General features: G+C 39.8%; 1 protein-coding gene across 2 annotated transcripts in view; it reads left to right on the forward strand.

The window, feature by feature from the left end:
• sbno2a (strawberry notch homolog 2a) overlaps positions 1–27,839 on the forward strand; it is a 67,014-nt gene extending 39,175 nt beyond the window's left edge. The window contains exons 6-32 of one of the 2 annotated variants that reach the window (XM_057334417.1): positions 3,230–3,295; positions 3,387–3,486; positions 3,665–3,825; positions 5,175–5,308; positions 5,400–5,490; positions 5,591–5,734; positions 5,855–5,972; positions 6,207–6,312; positions 6,500–6,653; positions 6,870–7,046; positions 7,258–7,355; positions 7,731–7,807; positions 11,534–11,716; positions 13,228–13,349; positions 13,938–14,069; positions 14,162–14,297; positions 14,379–14,491; positions 14,586–14,657; positions 14,757–14,865; positions 15,031–15,102; positions 18,869–19,012; positions 19,127–19,221; positions 19,759–19,851; positions 19,955–20,086; positions 21,262–21,338; positions 23,610–23,800; positions 24,001–27,839. In XM_057334417.1, the coding sequence (XP_057190400.1) occupies positions 3,230–3,295; positions 3,387–3,486; positions 3,665–3,825; positions 5,175–5,308; positions 5,400–5,490; positions 5,591–5,734; positions 5,855–5,972; positions 6,207–6,312; positions 6,500–6,653; positions 6,870–7,046; positions 7,258–7,355; positions 7,731–7,807; positions 11,534–11,716; positions 13,228–13,349; positions 13,938–14,069; positions 14,162–14,297; positions 14,379–14,491; positions 14,586–14,657; positions 14,757–14,865; positions 15,031–15,102; positions 18,869–19,012; positions 19,127–19,221; positions 19,759–19,851; positions 19,955–20,086; positions 21,262–21,338; positions 23,610–23,800; positions 24,001–25,295 (4,392 nt within the window). In that variant the 3' untranslated portion in view covers positions 25,296–27,839. The remainder of the gene's footprint in view (positions 1–3,229; positions 3,296–3,386; positions 3,487–3,664; positions 3,826–5,174; positions 5,309–5,399; positions 5,491–5,590; positions 5,735–5,854; positions 5,973–6,206; positions 6,313–6,499; positions 6,654–6,869; positions 7,047–7,257; positions 7,356–7,730; positions 7,808–11,533; positions 11,717–13,227; positions 13,350–13,937; positions 14,070–14,161; positions 14,298–14,378; positions 14,492–14,585; positions 14,658–14,756; positions 14,866–15,030; positions 15,103–18,868; positions 19,013–19,126; positions 19,222–19,758; positions 19,852–19,954; positions 20,087–21,261; positions 21,339–23,609; positions 23,801–24,000) is intronic. The other variant, XM_057334419.1, reaches the window with a different exon arrangement.
• Positions 27,840–27,869: the final 30 nt, after the last annotated feature.

Raw genomic sequence — 27,869 nt, forward strand, 5'->3', positions numbered from 1 at the left:
TAGCCTATTTGTAATAAGAATATTTTTAAGACGTTCTTTTTTTACGGCAAATAATACAGTGTACTGTAATGTTTTACTCCAATAAACCGTATTTTCACATGTTTTTACCTGTTACTAATTACAGCTTTCCACTGTAAATTCTACGGGTTTCGCATGTTTTATGAAATACGGTTTTATACTGTAGCATTTATACTGTATTTTACTGTTAAATCTACTGACATTTTTTACAGTGCATCATTGTAGTTTTAGTCTAGTTTTAGTCGACGAAATATGAAAAACATTTTAGGGTGCGTTTATATTTGGCATTAACATGCGACCTGTATCTGGATGTTGTCCACATACACATTGAAAAGACAAGTGTAAACGCGCTTCTGATCGGAATGTCATCCGATCAGCGTGTCCTGATCCAGAGGTAGTCGGGGACACATTGTGATTGGATCTCAGTGTAATGTAAACGCAATCCAGACAGTTTATCTACATTTGCCGGTACAATTTCACAGAAAACCCCGCCCGCTATCATTATTCTCTCGTCTGTCCGAAACCTGTCACAGACTGCGGAGCATCTGATAAATGCAGCGGAAAGTTTACTCTTGCTCCCGAACGTTGCAGTCGTTCATTTTCCCACGAAATTATCATGGATACTTTAACCTACAGAGGATTTATGTCAAATCACACGAGATGTTTTACTTGACCACTTCAGCTGTATCATCGCTGTATTTGTGACTGCCATGAATGGCGTTGACTCGCACACACATCGCCAGCTTAAAACGCATCATTTGTTTATTTTCATGTCACAGACACGAATGGCAACACTATACCAGCTTGTTTCTAACATACGTGTGTGTGTTTACTGTAGCCTATACGGCGTAATCAACTCTCCGGTTCCCCGAGGGCTGCTGCCGCTTGTGTCTCGTACGGCTCTCACTAAATCCTTGGTGTTTCGAGTCTGACGTCATCACCCAAACGTGTTTTTTCATCAATTTTAACAGTCATAGGTAGTTTAGATGGTTAGAGTAAGGTTAGGGTCAGGGTGTGGGTTAGGGTAAAGGTTTCGTAAGACTTGAAACACCAAAGATTTAGTCAAAACCAACAAGCCACGCCCACGGATCTGACTCGAAAGTACCGTCCCCGGAAGACAGATTAAGCGGCAGACGGGCAGCTTGAAACGGAGCTCTGAATACACCGTATATCATTTACAAACAGAAACAAGATTGTATAGTGTTGCTAATAGCTGATGTCAGTAAGCACGATATTTAGGGCGCAGACCAAAAAAACGATGCGCTGTCACTTTCAACCGAACCAACCCAAATAGACGAGAACGATGTAAGTGGTCGCTTTTGATCATAGGAACTTCGGCCTGCGTGCGTGTGTGTGCGCGAGTGAAACCCGCCACAGCTCAAGTACAAAAGCTCGTGTCATTTTACAAACGTCCTCTGCTTATACTTTCACTTATAAGATCATTAATCGTTTTAACCGCGGTTTTCTTCCCACGGCTGCCTCGAGTTCAACATGGCTGCGTATCAAATGTGTAACATGCTCATCCTCCCCGTTATACGTGTTGTGTGAAATCTCCCCGCACCGGAGCTTTTTTAAATTGCAGGCTTATTAAAATAATGGGCGGGAAACTATAGAGATCCGATCAGTTATCCAGATGTGGAAGCCACTTGATGACAAGTGTAAACGCGCTGTGTCCTGATTGTCTGAAGATCCGATCTGCTTGTTCGGATCACCGAGATCGCATGTTAATGCCAAGTGTAAACGCACCCTTAGTTGAATAAATATACATTATATTTAGTCTACTAAAATCTAAATGGTTTAAATCATTTACTTGTAATTAATTAAATGTTCCATACAAAGATTCAACTGTTTTGACATAATTTACTTCACCTTAGAATGAAATTAAACCAGGTCATTACCTTTATTTTTCAGAAAAGTTCAGTAACTAGATTTGCATTGTTGGAACACAGAATATTAGACCATGAACCACATGTTCCAGTTCATTTAATCCCATTTGACTCAATTGACTCGTTAAGTAGGGTGTGTTCATTCAGATCATTCAACCAATGAAACGCTCTGACAGGGCTCACACTCAAAGGCTATTGGCTCATGGTATGCCTCTTTGAAGAAAGAGCTGCACTGTCTTTGCTTGAGACAGCAATGAATGAGAAATAGCTTTCATATAAATTGTATTACATTTCTTTAGTCATGCAAACATGTTACATATTTGGTTCGAATGTACAGTTTGACTCACTTCATCACTTCTATAATCAGTAGAGGGCAGCGCTTTCTTTTGGCTGACTTTGTTGCATTTCACGTTATGCAGCAGCTCGTGTTAAGTTAACATACGCATATAAAAACGTTTCAGCTTGCCTTTGTAATGTGTTTCGGGGTGACTCGCCTGCAGTCGTGCTTCAAGTTTGCAGCGTTTTACCGGCGATCGTGAAGGAAAATAAGACGCCTTGTAAACCGCGTGGAGACACAGAATATATGTCTGTGCTTACCCTTCTCCCAGAGACTTCTCTCTGCCATTTACATGAGATAAGCACATGCGCGCAAACTGATGTCCGCCAGGTGGGACAAGAATATGTTCGTCTCGTTTCTATTAGTTCACGAAAATGTCAGTATATTTTTATTACAGTTTTCATTATCATGCATTCATTTTTATTTAGTTATCGTCTTGTTTTCGTCAGTGAAAACATGTCGTTAACGAATACTTTTCGTCGTAGTTTTCGTCAACAAATTAACACTGCTTTGAAGGGCACTTCACGAATGGAAAAGTCGTTCCAGATAAAGAGACATTGTTTTTTTCATTGTGTATTTTAAACGGCCACATTATGACATACAATCGTGATGCCCTCTCCAGAGTTCAAACATCAAGGGCTCTGCTTAGCCTAAACTTCATAAAAACTGCTTGTAACGTAAATCAGCCAATTATAATTGAGGACTGTTTTTGACTGTTTTATTTATTTAAAATATTTATACTCCAGTTATTATTTACATTCCAATTTCAATGTCCAAATATTCTATTAAAAGGTCTTTGTTCTTTAAGAGGGTGTGCTTGCAATATTATATTATCATTAATTAATCAGTGGCATAAAATGTTTATAAAATGACAATAATATCGACTATCACAATTATTTCTGATGCAATTAATCACCAAACAAAAAGGTGCTATCGCGACAGGCCTTGTATCATTTTTGTTCCTTTGTTTGTGTGTTATGTTCATCAGAGTGTTTTTCCTACTAAGCTGGAAGACATTAATGCGATTCTGTCTGCCTCAGTCCCTGGATTAAGGGTACATCAGCTCGTCTCTTTTGCTCATAATATTTTACTCTTGCTTTCATCACGTTGCATCATTTTTCATATTCTGCTCCCCCTCTAAACAGGCAGCTCCGCCTCCACAGGAGGAAGAGGAGATGGCAGATGATGAAGAGACAGAAGAGTTAGGGCACGCCGACACGTACGCTGAATACAAGCCATCCAAATGTAAATCAACATTTCCTATCATTTATCAAAAGTATATGGAGTGGGCGGCACAACCAAAACATTGACATGATATATGAAATGTAACATATGCTTTATATATAAAACTGCATTAGCGTTTCGTAATGGTAGTAGCTGTGTTTGTAACAACTTGAAAAATAAACTTTATTCATGTGTCCAGCTACTATCGGTATCTCTCATCCTGACATTGTCGTGGAGACGAACACGCTGTCCAGCGTCCCTCCTCCTGACATCACTTACGCACTGTCCATTCCTGAGAGCACCGTAACCTCGGGCCTGCTGTCAGCACTGCAGCTGGAGGCCATCATCTACGCCTGTCAGGTACACCGGCACTTATGTCTCTCTGCCAGAGGTGTGAAGAGTACCTGAAAACCATACTTAAGTAAAAGTACAGATACCTTGCAGTGAAAATTACTCCATTACAAGTTACAAGTCACCAATTCCAAAACGACTTCAGTAAAAGTCTTCGAGTATCTGATTTTAACAGTACTTGAGTATTTTACTCATACTGAATGTAGGCTCAAAGCAGCACTAGTCCTCAACACTTAAGAGACTTTTCAGTGAAAAACAAGAAACAGTCGATTCGTGAGGAGAGCAATCGCATTTATTTTCTTAAATCATAATAAGACTGAACACCTCAAAATTGCAACAAATCATGTTCGACACCATAACCTACATCTATTACAAACACCCAAGTCTCATTTAAGCTCAAGTGCTTATAAGTAAGCCAACATTCTTCAAAAAGGTCTCTTCAATATAACGGATAAATAAAATAATGTTAGGTAAAATTAAAAAGTCAAAGCCAGCGATTGTCAACTACCTGATAATGCACTCGTATTCACATAAAGAAGTAAGGGCAAAATTCACAAGAAGTACCTTCAATTCCCTTTAAATGGCAATATTAATTCTTCTGTAGCAAAAATAAACTGCTGCAAAAAAAAGATAGGTGCCATGCAAAATGTAATGTGTAATTGCATTAGTCATTACAAATGTAGTGGAGTAAAGAGCACATATACTTGTTCAAAAATGTAGTCAAGTAGAGAGTAAAAGTTGCTAATATCTTTAATACTCAGTACAACTACAAAGTAGCCAAAAAGATACTTAAGTACAGTAACTAATTACATTTACTCCAATACTTTACACCACTGCTCTCTGCTCATCTCTTTGTGCGCTTCTCATCAGGCTCGTCCCTTTCCATGCTCCGTGTAAATGTATAAAGCCGGGGGGGCTGCTTTAGAATTAGAATTTTAAAGTTTTACTTAATTAATATTGCATATAGGAATTTATAGTCTGTTATATTTGACCTGTGCTTCTCTCTCCTTTATCTTAAATGTGTGCTCTCACTGTGCGTGTGCGTGCGTGCGTGTCTGTGTGTGCGTACTTGTCTGTGTACGTGTGTGCGTGCGTGCGCGTGCGTCTGTGTGTGTGTGTCTATGTCTATGTGTGTTAGTACGTGTGCATATTCTGTGTGTGGAGTGTTTTGTATGTGGGTATGTCTGTCTTCTGTGTTTTCACATTTTTCTTGTTTTTACAGGTACAACTTTAATTGTTTTTGCTTATAGTCAATATGGCTTATGTACTGCTGCTTTGTAACAATGAATATTATAAAGAGTGCTATCTAAATAAAGTTGAGTTGAGTTGAGTTGAGTTAGTGTGTTTGTGTTCTTCAGCAACACGAGGTGATCCTTCAGAACGGTCAGCGGGCAGGGTTTCTGATCGGAGATGGCGCCGGTGTCGGGAAGGGCCGCACTGTGGCCGGAATCATACTGGAGAATTTCTTAAAGGGACGGAAAAAAGCATTATGGTAAACTTTCACTTTCAGTGACGGCCGTCTGGAAAGCTGTCAATGACTTTCTGTTCTATAAATCTAACCGACGTCTGCTGCTTTGTTTCAGGTTTAGTGTCTCGAATGATTTGAAGTATGATGCTGAGAGAGATCTCAAAGACATCAACGCTCCTAACATCCCTGTTTTTGCTTTGAATAAGGTTTGTAATGGGATTCACGGCAAAGATAAAAAACCCAGTATTTATTTTCAGATATATGGTTCAGTCTGAAATTTGGTGGAATGTGTTTTTCTTCACGCAGATTAAATATGGAGATACGGCTACCTCAGAGGGCGTTCTGTTCGCCACATACTCTGCGCTGATCGGAGAGAGCCAAGCCGGCGGGCAGCACCGCACCAGACTCAAACAGATCCAGGACTGGTGTAAACCCAACTTTGATGGAGTTGTATCCTTCACTGTAACATCTGTGGTGGTTGAGAAATCAATAAGCTCCATCTCAGGGTAGAGTTTTGTGTCTTTTTAATGAAAATAGCTTGACGTGACCCTTGACCTGTGACCCTGTCAGATTGTGTTTGACGAATGCCACAAAGCTAAAAATGCAACCGCCACCAAGATGGGTAAAGCAGTACTTGACCTCCAGACTAAACTGCCCCTGGCGAGGGTGGTGTATGCTAGTGCCACAGGTACTTTTACCTTTTAAACTTTTATTTTTGGTTTATGCAGACCTACATTTTTACGCTCGAGCATTTTGCATTTTGTTTTCTGACTATACCTTTATGTCTGAAGTTCACATCACACTTGATTTACAGTTGCAAAAGGAAACTGTTAAACGATGCTAAAAGTCCTTTCACACATGACGCGATTTGCATTTTATCTATAATTTCCTCTTGATTTCTTTTGTTCTTTTCATTCTGCAGGTGCTTCTGAGCCAAAGAACATGATCTACATGAGTCGGCTGGGCATCTGGGGGCTAGGAACCCCATTCAAGGCGTTTGATGACTTTCTTCATGCTATTGAGAAGAGGTCAGAGGTCACGCTCAGTAGCACATAGATCAGGGCTCTCGTAAAACAAAACGATTTAAAAGGACACAATATTCATCTCTTTTTAGTGGACTAAAATCAGACATTCTGTGAATGCCTCACTGAATAAAAATCTTGTTCTTTTTAACGTCAACTTTCAATTCTCATGTTCTTATTTGCCGTGTTTCAGGGGTGTTGGTGCCATGGAGATTGTTGCCATGGATATGAAAGTGAGTGGCATGTATATTGCACGACAGCTGAGTTTTTCTGGTGTGTCGTTCCGTATAGAGGAGATAACACTGGACGAGGAGTTCAAACTGGTTTACAACAGAGCAGCTAGACTGGTGAGACACACACACCATCTTACTCGCTTGATGTGGAAGTATTAATGTTTATAACATCTCTCCAATGCATTAAACAGGTAAAACATTTAGATCAAAGAAACCCATGCTAGTAATGCTAAAAAAAAACCTTCCAGTGCATTGAGCTGTAATGGTGAGAGATGTAGATGATGGATTTAACTTTGTAGCCGGTTTGTGAATGTCATTCTCTCTGTGTAGTGGGCTGAAGCTCTGGAGTCGTTCACCAGGGCTGCGGACATTTTGGGTTTGGTGTCCCGGAAGTCTCTTTGGGGTCAGTTCTGGTCCGCACATCAGAGGTTCTTTAAATACCTCTGCATCGCTGCTAAAGTCCGTCGTCTGGTGGAGCTTGCTCAGGTTGAGATGCAGCACGGCAAGGTCAGTCAGTTTTTCACCTTACCCCTGGGCAATAACACAATCTGAGATTGTTCCTATATTACAGTATACAATCTTCCTATATTACAGTCTCTTGAATCAAACTGCTCAGTTCAAAGATTATTCAAATGAACAACTTGTAGCTCAAGCACAAATTATTCAGATGGATGAACTAACCGTAGCTACGCCCCCTGTCCCGTTTGGTTTTCAACAGTGTGTCGTGATTGGCCTGCAGTCCACCGGAGAGGCTCGTACTCGAGAGGTCCTGGACGAGAACGATGGACATTTGGACAGATTTGTCTCTGCGGCTGAGTAAGTATTAATCCAATAATGTCTCTGCATCGCTGTGCTCACACATCCCATCATATTCAGGACCTAAATCTTCTAAACTTATTAACAGTATATCTCGAGTAACCACTTTGTCTCTCCTCACGTACAGGCTTGAAAATAAAAAAATCACAGAAAACAGACCATCTGCATTCTGAGTGAATTTAATTCAGTATTATATAATATGCACTGTTGCCTTTAACAGCAAGTAGAAAGGAATGACATTGTGTTATTATTTTGGCAAAACATGATCAGATATTCAGTCGCCGTGGGCAGTAATATTAGATCATCCAGCAGTACGATTGGCTATTTTATCATTGTAAGTGAACTGCTTTGAAATGTGTGGCTTTTTTCCTATAGGGGTGTTTTCCACTCATTAGTCCAAAAACACTTTCCAACCGAGAAAAGAGAGAAAAGCACCACCGGCAAGAGGAAGCGTGAGTTGTTTATTTTATTATGCACTGCTTTGGTTTGTTTTTCATCAACCAGTCATCTCAGTCAGGGCTGTACGTTAACTTTTTTTGCACATAGCACCAGCGCTATAGAGGTTTAAAGTTTTGTAGCACAGGCCAAACAGTTGTAGCACAAGTATACATCTGTTATCATCTTTAAAAAAACACAAGTGCAGGTCATCACATACATAGACAGGTAAATGAAAAGGGACATTAACGTTATACGTAAGGGATATTGTACAGGCAGCCGGTTGTTATTGCAGAAATAAGCCCCGACAGTGTGATCAGGACCCTACGCGAAGCGTAGGAACAGCCCCGGCTGCTTGTACATTATCCCGCTTATTTCATGGCTACCTGCCACATGAGAAAAAAATAGACATGAAATGTGAATTTGAAATATTTTATTAGCTAATTTTTACTGAATTCAGACCTTCCGCGAGGAAAAGCCGTTTACTTTCTGTTTTAAGGTAAGAAACGACGTTCAAGTGTCACAAATTGGCAATTCGGTTCAATCATTTGTAAATATAATGTCATACAGTATATGTTATTAAAAGATATATTTATAATTAATTTGTCAAAACAAACCTGTCAAAATGATTTGCTGCATCCAAGTTACTGTGTGTTATTAGTTTTGAGCGGTTGTTATTTGGGAATAACGAACCTGCTCGCGACTGGCCAATCAGAATTCTAACCAGCCATGTAATAAAAATGGTTGAATTATGCCATATAATTTTTTGTTTTTCCCAAATTCGTATTTCTTTTAATTTTTTTTAGTTCTGTATTTTCAATGCTTTACTATACAGTAGTAAATACATTATTCCTTAAAAATACTGTAGTATACTATAGTATTTCCTACAGTAAACTGTGGTAAAATTCTTGTGTACTATAGTATATTTGAACCTTACTATAGTGAATATTAAAGTGTACTATAGTGTTTACTACAGTTTATTAATTTACTAAGTTAAATATTTATATCTGGTTCAAAGTAAGCAGACTTTTATTTTGCCGGGTCGCCGCGAAGACGCTTGTGTTTGACAGTAACTTCACTCAAACAGTGAAATGCTCTTAAAAAAAACTTAGAACAACTCTGTGGATAAAGTTTATGTGTTCATGTCCTCGTATAGTAAGTGCATTGTATCTCAGGGAAACTATGAGTTTAACCACAGTAACATACGTATAATTAATTGTGATTAACCATTAACTATTTTATACACTTTACTTGATGCAGCAGAATTAATAATAGCGACAGACTAAATGTACTCGTCCAGCGAGTGATCAGCAGGTCGTATATTAACTCTAAGAAATATTACTCCCCTGGCCTGGAAAAACAATATTCTTACTGTAGTACAGTACCACTTCAGAAATCTTAACGAAATCAAGCAGTTTAAGTGACCTTGATGTGTGATAAATAAACACAGAAACCATTTGAGCGTGGATACACATGCGGTTTATTTATCTACACTACGGGGGAAGTAAAACCAACTACTAACAAAGAAACAAACACTAACAAACAAACATACAACGTAAAAGCAGTAAAGAATGAAAGAAATAGATAAAGCAAAGAAAAAGGCAGTATTAAATCAGCTATTCACATCTGCACGAACCATCAAGGACAAACTCCTTATTTAAAAGGGGCAAAGCTTATACGCAACTGGTTAGCAATAGTTCAGATACTTGCATTGGCTTCTTTGTTTCTCGGGACACGTGCTGGCGCGCGTATCAAAGGGTCCTGATGCGTTCAGAGCGGGCCATGAGTAGGGTTGGGAATCGTTTCAATTTTATCGATTCCAATTCCGATTCTGCTTATCGATTTCGATTCTTATCGATTCCCAGTTTCGATTCCACAGTTGAAGTAAAACATTTAGATATCAACCTGTATGGTCATTTAGCCTGCTTATTGACTTGTTTGCAAAATATATATATATATATATATATATACATATATATATTTATGAGCAGCGTTTTGTGTATATTTACACATAGAAATACACCTTTTCTGATTTATTACAATTTGTATTATCATAGTTGAACTACATTATGGTTAAACTGCAGTTACTATAATGCAACTATGGTTAATTTGTGATTCCTGTGCTTTAATGCAAATTCTATAGCTAAACTATGCTCACTATAGTAAAAAATATCGATAATTTTCATAAGGGCTTTTATTGAGATATCAGCAGATCATGCAACGCATGTACTTTTCTGAAAATATGCACACAGGAATTGATAAGAGGAATTCAAATTTTAATCTCAAGTATCCGATTCCTGTTTCTTTCGATTCCGATCCGATTCCTAGCCTTTCGATTCCGATTCCAAATTGGAATTGATTTTCGATTCCCAACCCTAGCTGTGAGTCCGTTGACTTAGCTTGAAGCAAAACTGCCTGAAGAAACTGTCTCTGAGGAGAGACAGGTCTCGAGAGGTTGAAAGAAAACGAACGAGCGAACGTGCACGAGCGCGAACGCCCACGAGCGAACGAACATACACAAAAGAGCGAGCTCTCCTGCGTGTTCAGGTGTTTTAACACAGAGGGTGTCACGACCCTTCAAGGTGGGCGATCCAATGTGATGAGATAGTTTTGGGCGCAAAAACATGTCTCTTTGTCCGGCACACTAACTCATTTGCATTTATGATCGCCTGGGAGTTTGGAGCAGGAATAGACTTAGAATAGAATAAAATGAGTATGGTATAAAATACATTACTGTGCTATACACCATATTCTAAGACATGAAAAGGGAAACACGTAGATATGAAACATGAAGGGGTTACAATTACATTGACCTGTAGTTTGGAAAAGAATGTAAATATACACAGACTACCACTAAGCACATATGCCTTTGAGGTTATAGGTGAAGGAGAATAACATAGAGACAAGCATACAATGTGGAGATTCATGTGTATACAATTTAAACCAGTCTTTTGTGGCTAAGGAAAGAGAAAGAGACATTCTTTTGGAAGAATTTGAGGCTCTCAGTCCCTGGGGGCCACATGACTTTTCTCACTTTGGTGAACAGTCCTGTCCTCCCCCAAGAACCTCCTTTGAAGTCTAGGGGAGAGTATCCGAATCTGTCCTGGTTTAGATGAAGGTGTTGAGAATAGGACATTTGGCCAGACTTGTTGGTGCCTGGTCGTAGTCCTGCTGAGAGGTTACTGTGTTTTACGATCACAGATGGTAAACTTTGATCCGACCATACCCTACATAAGATACAGACAAATCCACGAGTGTGTCATGCTTATAACATGTTAAAGTGTCCAGCTCATTCATTTATAGAAACGCAGAACAAGTAGAGGACATGTTTAAATAGTAGAAATCCGCTGTCATGATTCTTTCCATGTTTTCCCACATCGCGCAGATCATAGGGCTCTAGATCAATGGACTCAAAGCAGCCGGAAAACAAGTTTTAATTGCAAAAACGATATAAAAACAAAAATAAATAGTGGTGCGCCATTAGCTAACCTCACACACGAACAAGCACAACGACAAACGCACATCACACAAACAGTGCCTCTGTCTAATGCACCTGCCAAACTGTATCGCATGCGTGCTACACTATTACATTTATTCTTAGCACAGACCGATTTTTTTTGTAGCATATGCGACAAATATGTCACACTGTACAGCCCTGTCAGTACTTATCAGTCAGTGTTCTATCCAGGATCTTGAAGACATGGTCCTGGTTCTTATAAAACATGCCTCTTTGTTTTCTTAAGGAAAGCCCAAGGGCCGGCCTTCAAAGTTTCCAAAGCACTGTGTGGAAGTGGGTGGGGTTATTAAGATCAGCGACGACTCTGACTCTGACTCAGATGAGGTTGACAGCGAATCGAACTCCTCCCCTGAATCACTACAGGATAATGATGATGTGATTTTTGTCAACCACATCAACGGGCCTGCGGGTAAGTTTACTTACAGGGGACATGACATCAGAATTCAGACATCAGAGTTTTTCTTGTTAATACACATCACTGTGCTAAAAGAGTCGCATTGGTCCAACAGCGTACAACTAAGGATGCTCCGATTGATCGGTCTCCGGCCGATCAAATGACACAAAACGTGTAGACCGTAGGTGTGCCGCGATGTGCAGACCAAGCAGCGTATGAGGTCTGGACTGTTCAGCTCAGTCATTCACTCAGCTGTCGGTTGCCTGTCACTCCTTTTTGTTGCAGTCTGAAGTAAACTTATACACGTACACACTGCAGATAACTTTGGTTTACCAGAGTGATAACTGCATTCTACTATCGAATTAACCCCCGAAAAATTCAGATAGTGACAACCGCATTTACCAAAACTATTCGCGGTGTGAACGGAACCAAACTCGATAACTATGTGTTCATGACGTATCTAAACGCCCATCATGTGTATTCATCTGTATGTGAGGTGCTAGAAAACAGCAGTGAAAGAAGTCTTTCCTTTCGCAGATTTGACACGGGGCTAATGTTAGCCGCTCTCACGAGCCCTTCACTAAAGTGACAGTGTTGCCAGATCTTCATAGAAAAAAACCGCAAACAAAGACAAGCCCTAAATAAACCTTAAAAATACAAATAATTTATATTTTATAAGACCCAAAAATCTCTTATATCCGCAGCTGACCATTTTTAACACCTAAAGTCTCAAGCTTTTTGATCTAAAACCAAACAACAAACATAAAAGTGGTTAAAAATAAATTAACATGGCAACACTGCAAAAGAGGGCTCTCCAACAAAACACAGCGCGTCTGTCAGAGGTACTTTAGTTTAATTGATGGACAAAGCAAATCTCTGAAAAATAACAGTCTAAATGTCTTATATTCTTACAGCTGCGAGACGCCAGAATGATGCTATGGTGTGTCAATCATCACAAATGCGGACATATGGAACTATCAGGGCATTCACTCCTGCATTTAAATGGGGTTGTCATTCCCGAAAGTTTGCATTTTGTACATGTTTGTTTTATTCTGTTGTTTTTTCATAATTATTAAACAGGAAAGCTATGTTATACTCTGTTCCTATGGCTGCTATCATTTATGTTTACTTTCTAAAAAGGGAGAGGAATATGTTGTTTTCAAGTTGTCAACTTATGATTCCTTTTCATCTCCTAATTCATTAGGTAATATACACTGTTCTTTAAAATTGTTGAATAAATAATTCAACATGATAAATAGAAGGCTGTGATCGGTAATCGGCCGAAACTGGTTCTAAAGATCAGTAATCTGTGATCGGCCCCTGATCGGAGCACCCTTACGTACAACATTAGCAGCAGTGATGTGATGTACAGTCTTCAGAGTTTGAAATGTTGTAGCAGTCAGTTCACGTACAGTTCATGCTTATGAAATCAAGACTCGTTTCAGTCTAGACGGCTAAACCACACAGGGGTGATTAAGACCTCTTCACAAACATATCTGCTGAACTGTGTATGTGTGTGTCCTCAGCTAAACTACTAGAAGACAAGCAGAGGCTGCTGGGTAAAATAGCGGAGTTGGGGAAAGATCTGCCTCTCAACACTCTTGATGAGTTGATTGACAGGTTTGGAGGACCAGAGAGGGTGTCTGAGGTGAGGAATCTCTGAATTTCTACCATGAAATGAGTTCCTGTGTTTTGTAACAACACCATGTCCTAACCAGGCTCCAGGGCAGTCGTGGCCTAATGGTTAGAGAGTCGGACTCGTGACCAGAAGGTTGCCGGTTCGATTGTCAGGGCCGGCGGGTAACGACTGAGGTGCCCTTGAGCAAGGCACCTTACCCCTACTTGCTCCCCGGGCGCTGCAGTGATAGCTGCCCACTGCTCCGGGTGTACGTGTGTTCACGACTTGCTGTGCATGTGTTCACTACTCTCTGGATGGGTTAAATGCAGAGGTCGCATTTCGGGTATGGGTCACCATACCTGACAAATAGGTCACTTTCACTTCACTTTCACTTTTCAAACAACTGCATTAAACACAAAATCTCATCTGATTGACTTTCATCGTGAAATTAACCTAGCAGTCACACTAGACTTTTTATCAATGTAAATACAGACAGTCTTAAGTGAGCGGTTCTTGGCCAAAACACTTAAATGGACAATAATCCAAAGATCTTTACTTTTGTCATTTGCTGTTTTCATGGACAAGCAGAGCATGAAACGTGTGTGTTTGTGTGTGTAGATGACTGGGCGTAAGGGTCGTGTGGTGCGGCGACCTGACAGCAGCGTGCGATACGAGACCAGAGCGGAACAGGGGCTGACCATCGATCACGTCAACATCAGAGAAAAAGAGAGATTCATGACCGGAGAGAAGGTGACCTTCACAAACAACAAAAAATCTGCTCAACAATCACTTTCACAAGACAAGCAAAATGTAATGCCGGATGTTTCCTCTCTGCCTCTCAGCTCATAGCCATCATCTCTGAGGCCGCTAGCTCGGGCATCTCTCTGCAGGCGGATAAACGTGTGCAGAACCGCAGGAGACGGGTTCACATGACCCTAGAGCTGCCGTGGAGCGCTGACCGGGCCATTCAGCAGTTCGGTGAGCGCTCGTGTGTTTCAGAACGTGTTTGATAAGAGTCTGTGCTGGTTGCTCATGTTGTGTGGTGTGTGTGTGTGTCAGGTCGAACACATCGATCAAATCAGGTTACTGCTCCCGAGTATATCTTCCTGATCTCAGAGCTGGCGGGAGAGAGACGCTTCGCTTCAATTGTTGCCAAGAGACTGGAGAGCCTGGTAATACCTTGTGCAGCACACTGTGTTTCAAACGTGATGAACGCCAACCAGTGTACACTAGAGTTGACAGCAGTGTGCCATTTGTGTTCTGTAGGGGGCGCTGACGCACGGTGACCGACGAGCCACTGAGTCTAGAGACCTGAGTCAGTACAACTTTGAGAATAAAGTAAGAACATTTTCCTCTCAGTAATTGTATTACAGCGCTTCTAGTCGGTTTTATTCAACGAACCTCTTTATTGATGGAGCGTCTGTCTTTCTGTCTCAGTACGGCACCAAAGCGCTGGATAAGATCACTAAAGCCATCCTGGGACACATCGACAACAAAGTCCCTCCACCCAAAGGGTACCCAGGAGGAGATCTCATGTTCTTCAGAGGTAATGACTCTTCTGACAAATGGTTATTGTTAGAAAGAATAAAACAATTTATGTTCATTTTTTATTTTTGGACCTTTTGTGAAATTTTAGTTGCTTGTTGTCAGAACTGCAAACCGCAAATAAAACATCTTTGTGTGTGTGCGTGTGCGTGTGTGTGCGTGTCAGATATGAAGAAAGGCATGATCGATGTTGGGATCTTCTGTAGGGAGCCTCGTCTCGGTCTGAACACAGAAAAAGGTAAAAGTTATAGCCCCAGCCACTTGTGTGCATTTTTTCTGTCAATTTAATTTATAGGAGTTTTACAGTTCCGTTCAAAGTCTTCTAAGCCGTGAATCACTTAATTTGAAGCAAAAACAGTCACTAAATAAATCCAAGTTCCATTGCTACGCGTTTTGGAAGAGTATGGATTTTTATTTGTTTGTTTTCCAGGTCTGGATTAGTATTAGTGTTGTCACGGTACCAAAATTTCAGTAGTCGGTACCAATACCAGTAAAATTCCACGGTTCTCGGTACCAATTTCAGTACCAAAGCAAAACACCAGTACATGCTAATTGAAACACAATTTTATTAATCAAGCTCATTGTTAATATAAATGTATAAAAAGCAATGCCATTTTGTATACATGACGTATAAGTTAATTGTTGCTGAAACTGTTGTGTGCTCACTGGGGTCTTTCATGCTGATGAACATCCTCCTCAGTCTGCTGCTGTATAAGACAAATAGAATAAACTTCAGTAAGGCAACTGACTGAACAAACATGCATATGCAATATTAGAACAAACATCAGTTTTTATACTGCATTTACACAAGATTACTTACATTAAGGTAACTGTATATTAAAATAATAAATGCAACAGATAGATTTTTATTTAGTTTAAATGTGGTTTTTTAAACCTAATAGAGTTATCTATCCAAAACATACACATTGCTAGTCATACAGTTAGTATGCTAGTTTTCTAGCACATAGATTTCAGATAGGCCTATATAAAATAGGTACTGTAAACCCCATCCTGTCCTCCCATTTATTTTACCCCATTACAGTTATAAAAGCATTAAATGGTTAATAAGGACACTTGACTGGATTTGTCACAGTCGTGAGGCTGAAGAACCCAGATGCAGGCAGGCGGTGGGTAAGGGGTTAACAAAAATACTTTATTTTCCAAATAACAAAGGTACAAAACAAAACACCCACGACGGGGAAAACTGAACTAAGAATATACTGTATATAAAAAGATAAACACAAAAACATCCCTCAAGGGGGCAAAACGAGAACTAAATAATACGAAGACTAACAGGCAAGACCAGGCAGGAACAAGACGAGAAACTCACGGGAACCACAGACAGAGGACGTAGAACCAACACGACGAACTGCATACACATACGTAATACTGAACAATCCAACAGCACAAGACAAAGAAACATGAGGGTATATATAGGTAGACAAACGAGGGATAACGACATGGGGCAGGTGTGGTTAATCAAACACTCAGGGAAGAGAGGAGTGGGGCCAATGACAAGACACTGGAGAGAACGCATATTATTGTCAAAAGAACAATAATATGTTTCTCTCCACACCTAACCAAAGACTTTGTCATGGCTCTGCTACAGGACCAAGAAAACATGACTGAATGAAGCAGAGCCATGACAGGATTAGCATTGGCGCTAACAAATTACCACGCAAACAGGGACGTTTGTTTTAACGTAACCTTTAACTTAACATACAGTATGCTACAACATTCATAATGCAAACCCGAACAGAATTTGAAACTTACCGCTTGAACTTGTTAACTTAAATCCGGATGCTTCCTCGTTTCACCACAAAACTCTGTTCGTTTTCTTCGTGATATGACTTTAATCTTAAGTATTTCTGTGCGCATCTCTTGTGGATCGGAGCCGCACTTATCCGCTCATCACGTCTTATTGCGTCTATAAAAAGTTTCCGACTGACAACCTGTCAGACAGAGCATCAGTACCCGGTTGACCCGGTACGTCGGTGGTACCGGGTCTTATGAAAATTAGGTACCGACAACTTTTTTATTTTTAGGTACCGACTTGGACCCGAAGTACCGGTACTTTTGACAACACTAATTAGTATGGAAAAAAGAAAATTGAGGATGGAGAAAATTATGAGTTTCCAGAATATTGCCCCATTCAGTTTTCTAAAATATCAAATTAAAATTTTCTGATAAATGTATTTTTATTAAGTTTGGAGCATGTTTTGAACGATGCCAAAAGATCGGCGCTAGACCAAATCTGCTGTAATTGGATGTTATGCAGTTAGGCAGCAGTAACCATGACAGTCGGTCTCTGGTTCGACTAAACATGTTCAACACAAGGCCGTACCCACCATTTAGGTCCCTCACGTCCGGGTAGTTTTTCCTTGCTATGCAATAAAAGTTTTGAAATAAATGCCTAATAGGACAAAACTGTACTACTGTGCTGCCAATATTGTACAAAACGCCTAGATAACTGATCTCGGATCTGGTCTACCTCAGCTGTCTAACCAGCGTTCTCTGATTGAGTTGGCCAATCAAATGAAGGAAGTCGAGGATTATTGTCCAATCAAATGAAATAAGGTGGGAGTTGCTATTGACAGAAGCCAAGCTCAAGGTCAGCTTTATGTGAAAGAGCGCGTAGCTAAATGTTTAATGTTTTATCATAGAAATGTTAGGGGGCCGTTCACATGGCGCGTCTAAAAACGTGCAAAACGCTGGCTGCGTTGCTTTCTCTCTTTCCAGAGCGCTCGGGAGTTTGCGCTTCCAATTTGAGCGTGCTTGACGCGCGTCAACATTTAAATAACAAACCTGACTAAACGGCTGATTGTATTATCCAATAATGCAAACTACAAAATGCTGAAACGAGACAAAACCATGACCAGACCTTCACTAGTTCATCCTAAACCGCATGGCTTTGACTCGTTTATAGGTTGCGGTTAGCCTATTAAAACAACAATGTTATTTGCAAATATTTCAAACACATTAATGAATTCAATTCAAATGCTCATTTCAATTGAATCCAAATGCTCTAGAAAGATTGATTGTATTTCAATCTGGTAATATTTGTATAAATATATTAATTGACCATGTGTTTGCTCATCACTGATAAACATAAAAAGACTGACATGGTTTAAGCTATTGTTATCTAATTTGCACTCCAATTGTTCTAAATTGCACTTATGTAGCTCAAGAAAATCTTGTTTTTATGTTTGGGACAGTTTTTAGACCTCTGTTTTTCTAAAATCCTGCGTACGGCCCGGATTGAGTGTCATCAAATTTTGAAAGAAGCCAAGTTAATGGACTTTAGTTCTCTTTTCATGTTCATTAATTAATTATATTTCACAATCCTTCTGTTGCTGTGGGTCGAAGGTTTACAGTTATTTAATTTGACAAATTATTAACATTGCACTAAATTCCAATAAAATGTTGTGCATTGAACATGTCTTGGTTTGGTGTTAATTAATTTGTATAGCTCTAACAGTCCACTGATTATTTGGCAAAATATTATAACAATTTACACGTGAACAGTTTGATTTTTAAAACCACAGCTTTTTTCAGATGTTAAATATGGTCTGAAAAATCTTCAGGGAAGTCTGTATGTTAGAGTCTGGAAAAGTAGGGAATTTCAAAATGTAAATTGTGTAGGAAACCTGATTGAAAATGATGTAATTTAACAAAAAACCGATACAACACACAAGTACTGACTGTGAGTCATTAATCATAAGAATTAAATAATATATTTTAATTTTATTGCTATTTAATTTTATAATTTGATGACATGATGATGTCATTTCTTGTACTTCATGGTTATGGGAAGTTCTGTTTTACCATTGTAAAAGAAATTAATGTGATTTTTATTTGTGCAAACCTGCGGTCACATTTGTGTGTAGTGTTGGTGTTTTTTAAATAATTTGATCAATTCAATGAACTCAAATGAACTCAATGTTAGAATTGAATGTTTGACACCGATGTATCCGTGTACTGACAGAGTTTGTCTTGTGTCACAGACTGCACCATTACCAAGTTTCTGAACCGGATTCTGGGTTTGGAGGTCTATCAGCAGAACTCTCTGTTTCAGTACTTCACTAATAACTTCGACTACTTGATCGAGAAGGACAAAAAAGAGGGCAAATACGACATGGGAATATTGGGTGAGGAGCCACATGTGCACGATCATGTTTCAAATGTTACACGCGTCATCATTAGACATCTGATATGTTATCATAGGAGTGCGTGTTTGTGACTGAGATGTTTTGTTTGATCAGATCTGGCTCCTGGTAATGATGAGATTCACGAGGAAACACAGGAGAAGTTTCTGACCCCGGGTAACCCTCAGGAGGGTCAGGTCATCCTCTACAAGGTACTCATGCTTTATGATTACTGTATTGCAGTTTATAGGATCTTAAAGTAGGGGTGTGACGAGACACTTACCCCACGAGATGAGAGACAAGATTGAGTTCACGAGAACGAGACAAGATTTTTACACTATTTTTTTTAAGAAATCCTCGATGATGAAATGTTGAATAAAAATAGTATTTTAATTCAACTGAAAATCACAAAACGTAAGATGAAGGTGCATTTTGAAAATCAGCTTTAGTTCATGTCATTTTATGAATCATCTTGATGAGAAATTAGTCACGTTTTAATGTTGTAAGATCTTGTGGCACGAGATCTTGTAACACCCCTATGTTAAAGCCATTAAAACTATGAAATGAGCTTACAGATGCCTGGAATTAGATAACAAACAACCTAAAAATAAATTGAACAAATGGATTTTAGTCTTTGTAGTTCACATTTTGTCCAGCTCAGTTTTTTGTGAGAATCTTTGTGAAGTTTTTGTATGTGCGTGTGCGCGTGTGTGTGCGCGTGTGTGTGTGCGTGTGACTGTTGTTTTTAGATCAGTGTGGACCGTGGAATGCCCTGGGATGAAGCCTGCAGTAAAGCTGAAAAACTAACGGGAGAATATGAAGGCTTTTACCTTTCAAATAAGGTACATGGCACACAGTGCTTTTTTGCTTAGTGTATAATCTAAGAAACATCTCCCAGCTGTATGAAAGTTTTTACGCCCTGAATTGATTTGTGTGTTTGGTCAGTTGCGCGGGAGCCAGCCGTGTGTGCTGCTTGCTGAACAGGGTCGCGGGCGGAACCTCATCTTATATAAACCCAACATCGGTAAACAGGCACATCCTGAGAATCTAGACAACCTCCTGCTGCGATACTACAAGGTGAGACATCAGACAGACACGGTGTGGTGCAAAACATAACAAATATCACATCAATCAAGTCTTTAAAAAATGTAATCATTCACTAACTATATAATATGATACACTACTATAATAATGCTTCTTTAATATATTGTGTTAAGTAATACTATACACAGTTGTATATATCGTCACGGAAACCTCCTATGTCCAAATTTGGTCAATTTCATATTTTTTCACAAATTGATGCTATTGGTCAGTCCCCATGTGGGTCTATTATTTTTACAAATTATTAACCAATCTAAAGTGTTGAAAATAGCTTGAGAGCAAATCTCTTAACTCCATTGGACACTTCAACTGTCTGAGAAGTCTCGTAACTCCACCTCTTCTTCACTCCGCGGGAGCTTCTCGGCATTACGTCTCCAGATTGAACGTTTTTTAGACAATTTTAATTTCCTGAAAAATAATGGTTTTGGAGATGCAAGGATTCCACCGACAGCGACGATATTATGTAATGATTATATAACACAAAATACACAGATGTAAATTACTTTACAGAAGATCAGCTCTATCAAACTGTTTTAAAAGATGTTATAGATGTGCGGTTGTAGTAGTTAAATCTGGTTTTAGTGCAGCGCTTGTACAGTGAGGTACTGCTGAGTTTTTTTTCTCGATTAGAGTTTTGGGTTCCTCGCCACGATTTGCATACTGTTTTTTGCACTATTTGCCTGGCCGGGGGAGCTGCTTTAGAATTTTAAAGTTTTACTTAATTAATATTGCATATAGGAATTTATAGTCTGTTATATTTGACCTGTGCTTCTCTCTCCTTTATCTTAAATGTGTGCTCTCACTGAGCGTGCGTGTGCGTGTCTGTGTGTGTGCGTGTATTTGTCTGTGTACGTGTGTGTGTGTTTGTGCGTGCGCATCCGTGTGTGTGTGTCTATGTCTATGTGTGTTAGTACGTGTGCATATTGTGTGTGTGGAGTGTTTTGTATGTGGGTATGTCTTCTGTGTTTTCAACTTTTTCTTGTTTTTGCAGGTACAACTTTAATTGTTCTGCTTATAGTCAATATGTCTTATGTACAGCTGCTTTGTAACAATGAAAATTGTAAAAAGCGCTATATAAATAAAGTTGAGTTGAGTGACATCCAGTGGTTGATGTGTGAGTAACACACATGTTGTGTTTTTCTGTTTTAAAGGTGACGCCAGATGAAGCGAAGCATTACTGGGAGAGTCAGTTTGTCTTTTCCTTCACTAAATGCAGCCATGCCAACTGGTGAGACCATGAGAGTGTGTGTGTGCAGGCGTGTGTAAGTAGGGATGTTCCGATACCCTTTTTTCCTTCCCGATACCGATTCCGATACCTGGGCTCAGGGTATCAGCCGATACAGAGTACTGATCCGATACCAGGGTGTGTATCTGTATACAGCTGTATATACTAGCCCTGTGTGAATTGATAGAATTATTTTATGGTGTGCTTCAGAATTATCCCTTAATAAAACATGAACAAATACATACAATAAATTAGAGTATTTTTATTATCTGACAGACATTTGACAGTAATATTATTTATTTTTCTTAAGTCGCAGTTTTACTGGCTGGTTGGTCCACTCTGAAATACTGCCAAACAGCGCTAGCACTGGGGATGGGCATTTTTCAATAATTTCATATTAGAATATTTGAGCTCATAAAAACGAATATTCGTTTATTTAAATTAAGTGAAAAAATACGTCATTTGTTTCATTTTTATTTAGTCACAATTTCACATCAAGCTTATAACTATCATTAAATATTCATAATGCACTAATATTAGATCCTGTATATAGAATTTTTAATGTTGAAAAGATTAGCAACGTTGGAAAAAAATAGAAAAATACATAAAAACTGCATTTAAACCTGCGCGAAGCGAAATCATACAAAAACATACAAAACAAAATGAACAAAACGCATATTGAAAGTCTGTGATATATGGTTATCTTGTTTATTTTGTTTAACATGTTCTTGATAAGAAAAACAAGCAGAATACAGTAGGTCTATTTTACTCTGTAAAAACGTCGTGAAAGTCTGTTCAACAAGCCGACGGTTTACAAGCCGACAGCGGAGAAAACGCGTTGCTCTTCTCTAACTCCCAGTAACAAAACCCAGATGTGAAAAGAATATCTGGCTTTATTGTTTATAATGTTGATGATAAATAAAGTAAACAGGCTTGATACCTCCATACCGACTGTTAATTGATCCTAAAAACAAAGATGGAGCCATTATAGTGCTTGTTGTTTATTACGTGACCGGCATTTGAGGAAGAATGACTAATTCTGCTGATCACCACCGCAAATATTGTTTTCTTTGTCGTTTCATGGTCAGTGTCTGTCTTGTTTAGCTTTGCATTGCATTTACATCAATAAATAAAATCAACTAAGCCTAACTAAAGAATTTCAACGTGTTTTAAAACAAACACCCGTGCAAATTTATTTACAGGCTATAACTTGAAGGCGACGACCCTGAAGTTCTTAGGAGGAAAATGCAGGCTTTAGGTATGGAGAAAGGTACCAGTCTTATGCTAAGGCCAAATTTATTAACATTAGTTTCAGTGAAATGTACATTTTAATGTTTAAAGTTATTGAAATCAGCATTAGTTAGCCCAACATATTTCTAACGAACAAACAACCGCTCCGAACAAGTTATGGTAATAAATAAATTAATCATCGAATCATTTAATATTACGTTGGTATTTTTATACCAACTTATATAGAAGTAATGTAATGTTAACGAATTCTGTGGCTCACCAGTTTTTAAAACATTTTTGGTAATGTGAGCTGAGCATAACGATCCGTCAGGCCACCGTGTGTGAACTTAAAATATTTAAACTAGCTTGCGATCTGACTGTAGAAAGATTTAGTACACATGCAAATTATTTTTTATATTTTCTGTACACTATAAAGTCATTACAGATGAAGTGAAGAAGCGTTAAATAAGTTGAGACAATTCTAAACCTGTGATGATGCAGTTTTTTTAATGAAAAATAAAAAAAATATTTAAATAGCATTTTTAATTTTCTAATAATTATTGCGGATCGAATATTCGTGCATGTCCCTAGCACATTTTCATTTCTTCTTCACAGCACAACTTATTGTGTTTGCATTCTGAGCAGCAAAGAAGCCTTGCCATTTGCAGCTTTAAGCAAAGCTAGCGGGCATAACTAGGTGCTGTTTAAGAAATTGGTATTGGATCGGTACATGGATTCAAGTACTCGCTGATACGATACCAGAATTTTATGTGGTATCGGTGGAATTTCCGATACTAGTATCGGTATCAGAACAACCCTATGTGTAAGTGTGTGTGCGTGTGTGTACTTACTTGAACAATTTATATGTGCCCAGAATTGAAAGAATTTTTTTGGGCGACGTTTGTAAAATCTTTGTAAACCGTGTTATGTGCCAGTGTGAATCTGCCATGTATTTCCAGGTTTGTTGAAATGCATGTGTCAGTTCACCGAACAAATGTCCTGGTTTGGACACAATGTAATGCAGCGTGTGTGTCTTTACTGTAGGAAGGGTAAGTGTAAGCTGATCGAGGAGGGACAGGAGTGTTTGTTGGGGATGCGTCTCAGACAGTATCACATGTTGTGCGGCGCTCTGCTCAGGGTTTGGAAACGCGTCTCTGACATCGTCTCTGACATCACCAACTCCAGCATCCTGCAGATCGTTCGACTGAAAACAAAACAGAACAGCAAACAAGTCGGTAGGTGTCCTTGCTTGCATCACACTATAAAATCATACCAGTTGTGATCAGGAGATCAGAGATGCTAATAATGGATAAAGTCGCAAGTATCACACAAACAAGGTCTGATGTGAAATGAAAACCACAGGAAGTGATTAATAAGAAATATCTGTTTATATAATCTGGTAAACCCATCACTAACAATCTTGTGTGCGTTTTAGGTATAAAAATCCCAGAGAACTGCGTATCCCGTGTGCGTGCCGAGCTCTCTCGAATGGACGAGGAAGTAAAGAAGGCACGCAGAGAGCGAGACCAGCGCGTTCAACAGGAGATGTTGGCCAAAATGATCAATGCCCGCAAACTGTGCGCCAACCTGCCCCAGTCCCTTGCCAACCTGCCCCAGTCCCTTGCAAACCACCTTCCTTACCCACCATCCCGCCTGCCCCCTGCAACGCCGGCAAAGAGCGAGTCTGTCAGTGAGGTCCTGGACCTGACCATCAGCCCGTGCCCTTCCCCAGACATCAAACCTGCCGGGTCAGACGCGAGGATCAGCCTGAACGGCATTTCCCTGAACGGAGGGATAGCGGGCGGGAAAGGACGCCCTTCCGTGGTTGCCCCGGAGACATTTGACCTGGAAGAACTGATCTCCCAGGAACGGCAGAGGCAGGTGGCGATGAACGCGGGCATGCGTGTCTCGCTGTCTTCTCGTGCCTCTCGAGGTGTCCTGCGACAGCAGCAGCATGTTCACACGCTAAAACAGAATCATTCGTCGCTCGGCATGTTGACCCAGCAGCAGAGTGGCTCACACACGCAGCGGAGCGTTCAGGGGTCGGCACGGTACAGCACGCTTTTATCGCAGCTGCAAGGAGGGCAGGACAAAGCGCTCATGGTGCGGCTTCTCACGCAGATGCAGCAGCGGACCGGTGTATCGTCGCAGTCTACACGCACGCCGCTGCCATCACCACAGCAGAGTCAACACGCATCCATGCTGACACGCATGTCTAACGCACACTCGCTCACCGCATGTCCGCAGGTGATGAAACGACTGCCGCATACGAGCGAAAACATGCAGCTTCCCCTGAGCAGATCCATGCAGCCGCAACCCCTGCAGTCGCAGCTCCTGCACAGTCAGCCCGCTCCAGAGCGAGCAGCAATCCCAAGCAGCGAGTTTGATTTCGAGGATTTGGACTTCAGTTGCCCCTCGCCCGTTTCTCGACTGCAGCACCTGTTTACCTCTCAAGCCCCGTCGTCCTCCACCCCTCCTTCCTCTTACTCCTCCTCCCTCTTCACTTCGGCTCCTCTAAACTCCTCCCTGTCAGACTCGAGCTCCTCCTCCTCACACTTCACGCCATCCTCCTCCTCTTCCGAACAGTCGCACCTCCTGTTACCCAACGGCCACTGCAGTATGGACGTCCTGGATGTGCGTGAGACGCTGGATCACATGATCCGCGGAACCCCGTTGGACCACCGCCAGTCCGTCATCCAGTACAATTCCGTGGACTGGGACGCCACCTAGAGGCCTGAGATGGGTGGTCAGTACTGTCAGTGTCTGGTGTTCAGATGTTCATCATCTCAGCATGGGGTTTATTTTCAGAGGTTCTGTTTATTTGTTGTCCACGTCTTTCTCAGTCCATAAGCTAGTTCTGTGGTGGTTGTGTTTGGTTTGCCGACGTCCAGTGAAGAGAAAATCTCGAAATATTGGGGCACATGAAATCCATGTTGTTGTTGTTTGTTTTTTTGCCTTGTTTAAAGCAGTAAAGCTTCTCCGACTCTCGTTTCTCATCCGGTGAGTTCACAAACAAAGCTAAGAGTGAGGTAAACTAAATGTTTATTTATGAAGATGTCTTGTTTTGTGTTTCCTATCAGAGGGCGTTTATATGCCCTCTGTCCATCAGTGCCTTGATCTCCTTCAAATGCAGTCTCTCTCTCTCTCTCTCTCTCTCTCTCTCTCTCTCTCACTCTCTCTCTCTCTCTCTCTCTCTCTCTCTCTCTCTCTCTCTGTATTTCTAAACAGAGTAGTGCTATATTATTTATTTTAGCGATGCTCTCAGAATTCTGTATGGACTGTGTGAATTTGAAACTGCTGTCTGACCCCTAAACCCTGTGAATTTCCGCATTATTTCAATAATCTAAACTCAAAGAGAGATCTTACACAACACATGGGCTGTAAAGGCGGCGTTGGCCAGAGCACAGCAGAATACTTCTGCGTTGGGCTTTGAGTCGTTTCTCAGGTATCATATAGACTCATCACTGTCCAAACAAATGATTATTTTATCAAAACAAATACGAATGGGTGAGCTTTGTGAACTTTGGGAATGGGAAACCAAATTATTTATTAGCAGATCTTAAAGGGATACTTCACTCAATAATGAAAATTCTGTCAACATTTACTCGACTTCTAAATCTGTATAAATGTCTTTGTTCTGATGAACACAGAGAAAGATATTTGGAAGAATGCTTATAACCAATTAAATTACTTTACCTTTTTTTGTTCTGTTGAACACAAATGAAGACACTTTCAAGAATGTAGGACAGCAAACCGTTCTGGGGCACTTTTGACTACCATTGTATTTTTTACTACTATGGTAGTCAATGGGGGGCAAAATCTGTTTGGTTATAAGCATTCTTCCAAATATCATTCTCTGTTCATCAGAACAAAAACATTTATACAGATTTGGAACAACTCGAAGGTGAGTAAATGATGACAAAAGTTTCATTTTTGGGTGAAGTATCCCTTTAAGTATGAGAGAGCTCTGAACCACTGGACCTCGTGTCGAGAGCGAGCGAGACTTAGCAATAAAAACCAAACAAATTCATATTCATACTGTATGAGTGAATAGAGATGAATAAAATGGTGCCCCACGAACAACTCGAGGCTCGTATCGACAGACAGATTTCTCTATATGTCTGTTCATAGTGATATTTTCCAGTTGTGTTTGAAGAATATTATATTTGTTAAGAGAAGCCGAAAAATAGTTTTGTTGGTTTGTACGAGATCACGCGTATGAGGTCAATGTTTTCCCTTCGGGTCTTGTGTTCTCGTGTCGTTGGAATGAAAGCAAACGTATTGATGTCTTTGATATTGCTGTTTGTATTATTATTGTTATTGTTAATACTATTATTGTTGGTATTTATATCCAAGGGACATTTTTAGTAGAGGTAGTCTTGGTTATAATCACGTGTAGAAGTACAAAAACACTTTTAGTCTTGTCAGGGGTTTATTTGATTTTAATTCTCCTCCCAAAATCCAGAACTAAAGCCTGGCACCAAAATGACTGCGCTGCTGCTCGGTCACTTCTGTCTAGCTCAGATACTTCACATCTCTTTCGTTCTGATTCCCATCGCACCAAAGTTTTCTGTGCAGGCTCCGAGCGGTCGTGTTTAATCTCAGGAAATGTTGAGGGAACGATTGCGTCGTCGCAGAGAGAGAGACGTGTGATCTTGACTACTGTACTCTGTCGTATTCTAGACTTGAAGTATACTTCTGTTCAAGGTGAAATGTAAGAATAATACTCGAGTATTACTGCCCATTTGATAACGATTCTATCGATTTTATTTTCAAATCTGATTTCGTGATGAGATATCACAGATATACGAGATGTAGGCATGTCACACATGCTAAAGTTGGTTGTTCCCGTTCTCTTTGGGCAAATGTGATGTTTTTCACTGTGTGTTTGTGTTAAATAATTGGGGATAAACTTGCCAGAATTGAAACCTCTTCTGCTGCCCAGCGTTTCTACAACGTAATCACAAAAGAACACTTTAATAATGAAACAAAACATTTATTAAAACTGCTACTGATCATATGTATTATTATTATTATTATTGATGGTGATACTGTTGTTGTTATATTATATTGTTTCCTGTTAGAATTCTGTTCAGCACTTTTACTTTCAGCTTCTGTGTTTTATCCCAATATTTATATAAGTTTAGATGGAGCTGTACATAATGTAAACAAATGTGCCTTTTGACTCATTCTGAACGTTTTCTACATTTAACAGAAGGAATATATTGTACGGCAATATAATTTTTGTTAACAAACAATAAAATTTTAAGAGTTTGTTCAAATCTATCATTGTCTTTTTTTAGT

This window comes from Triplophysa rosa, linkage group LG5, assembly GCF_024868665.1.
Source record: "Triplophysa rosa linkage group LG5, Trosa_1v2, whole genome shotgun sequence".
Taxonomy (NCBI): Eukaryota; Metazoa; Chordata; class Actinopteri; order Cypriniformes; family Nemacheilidae; genus Triplophysa; species Triplophysa rosa.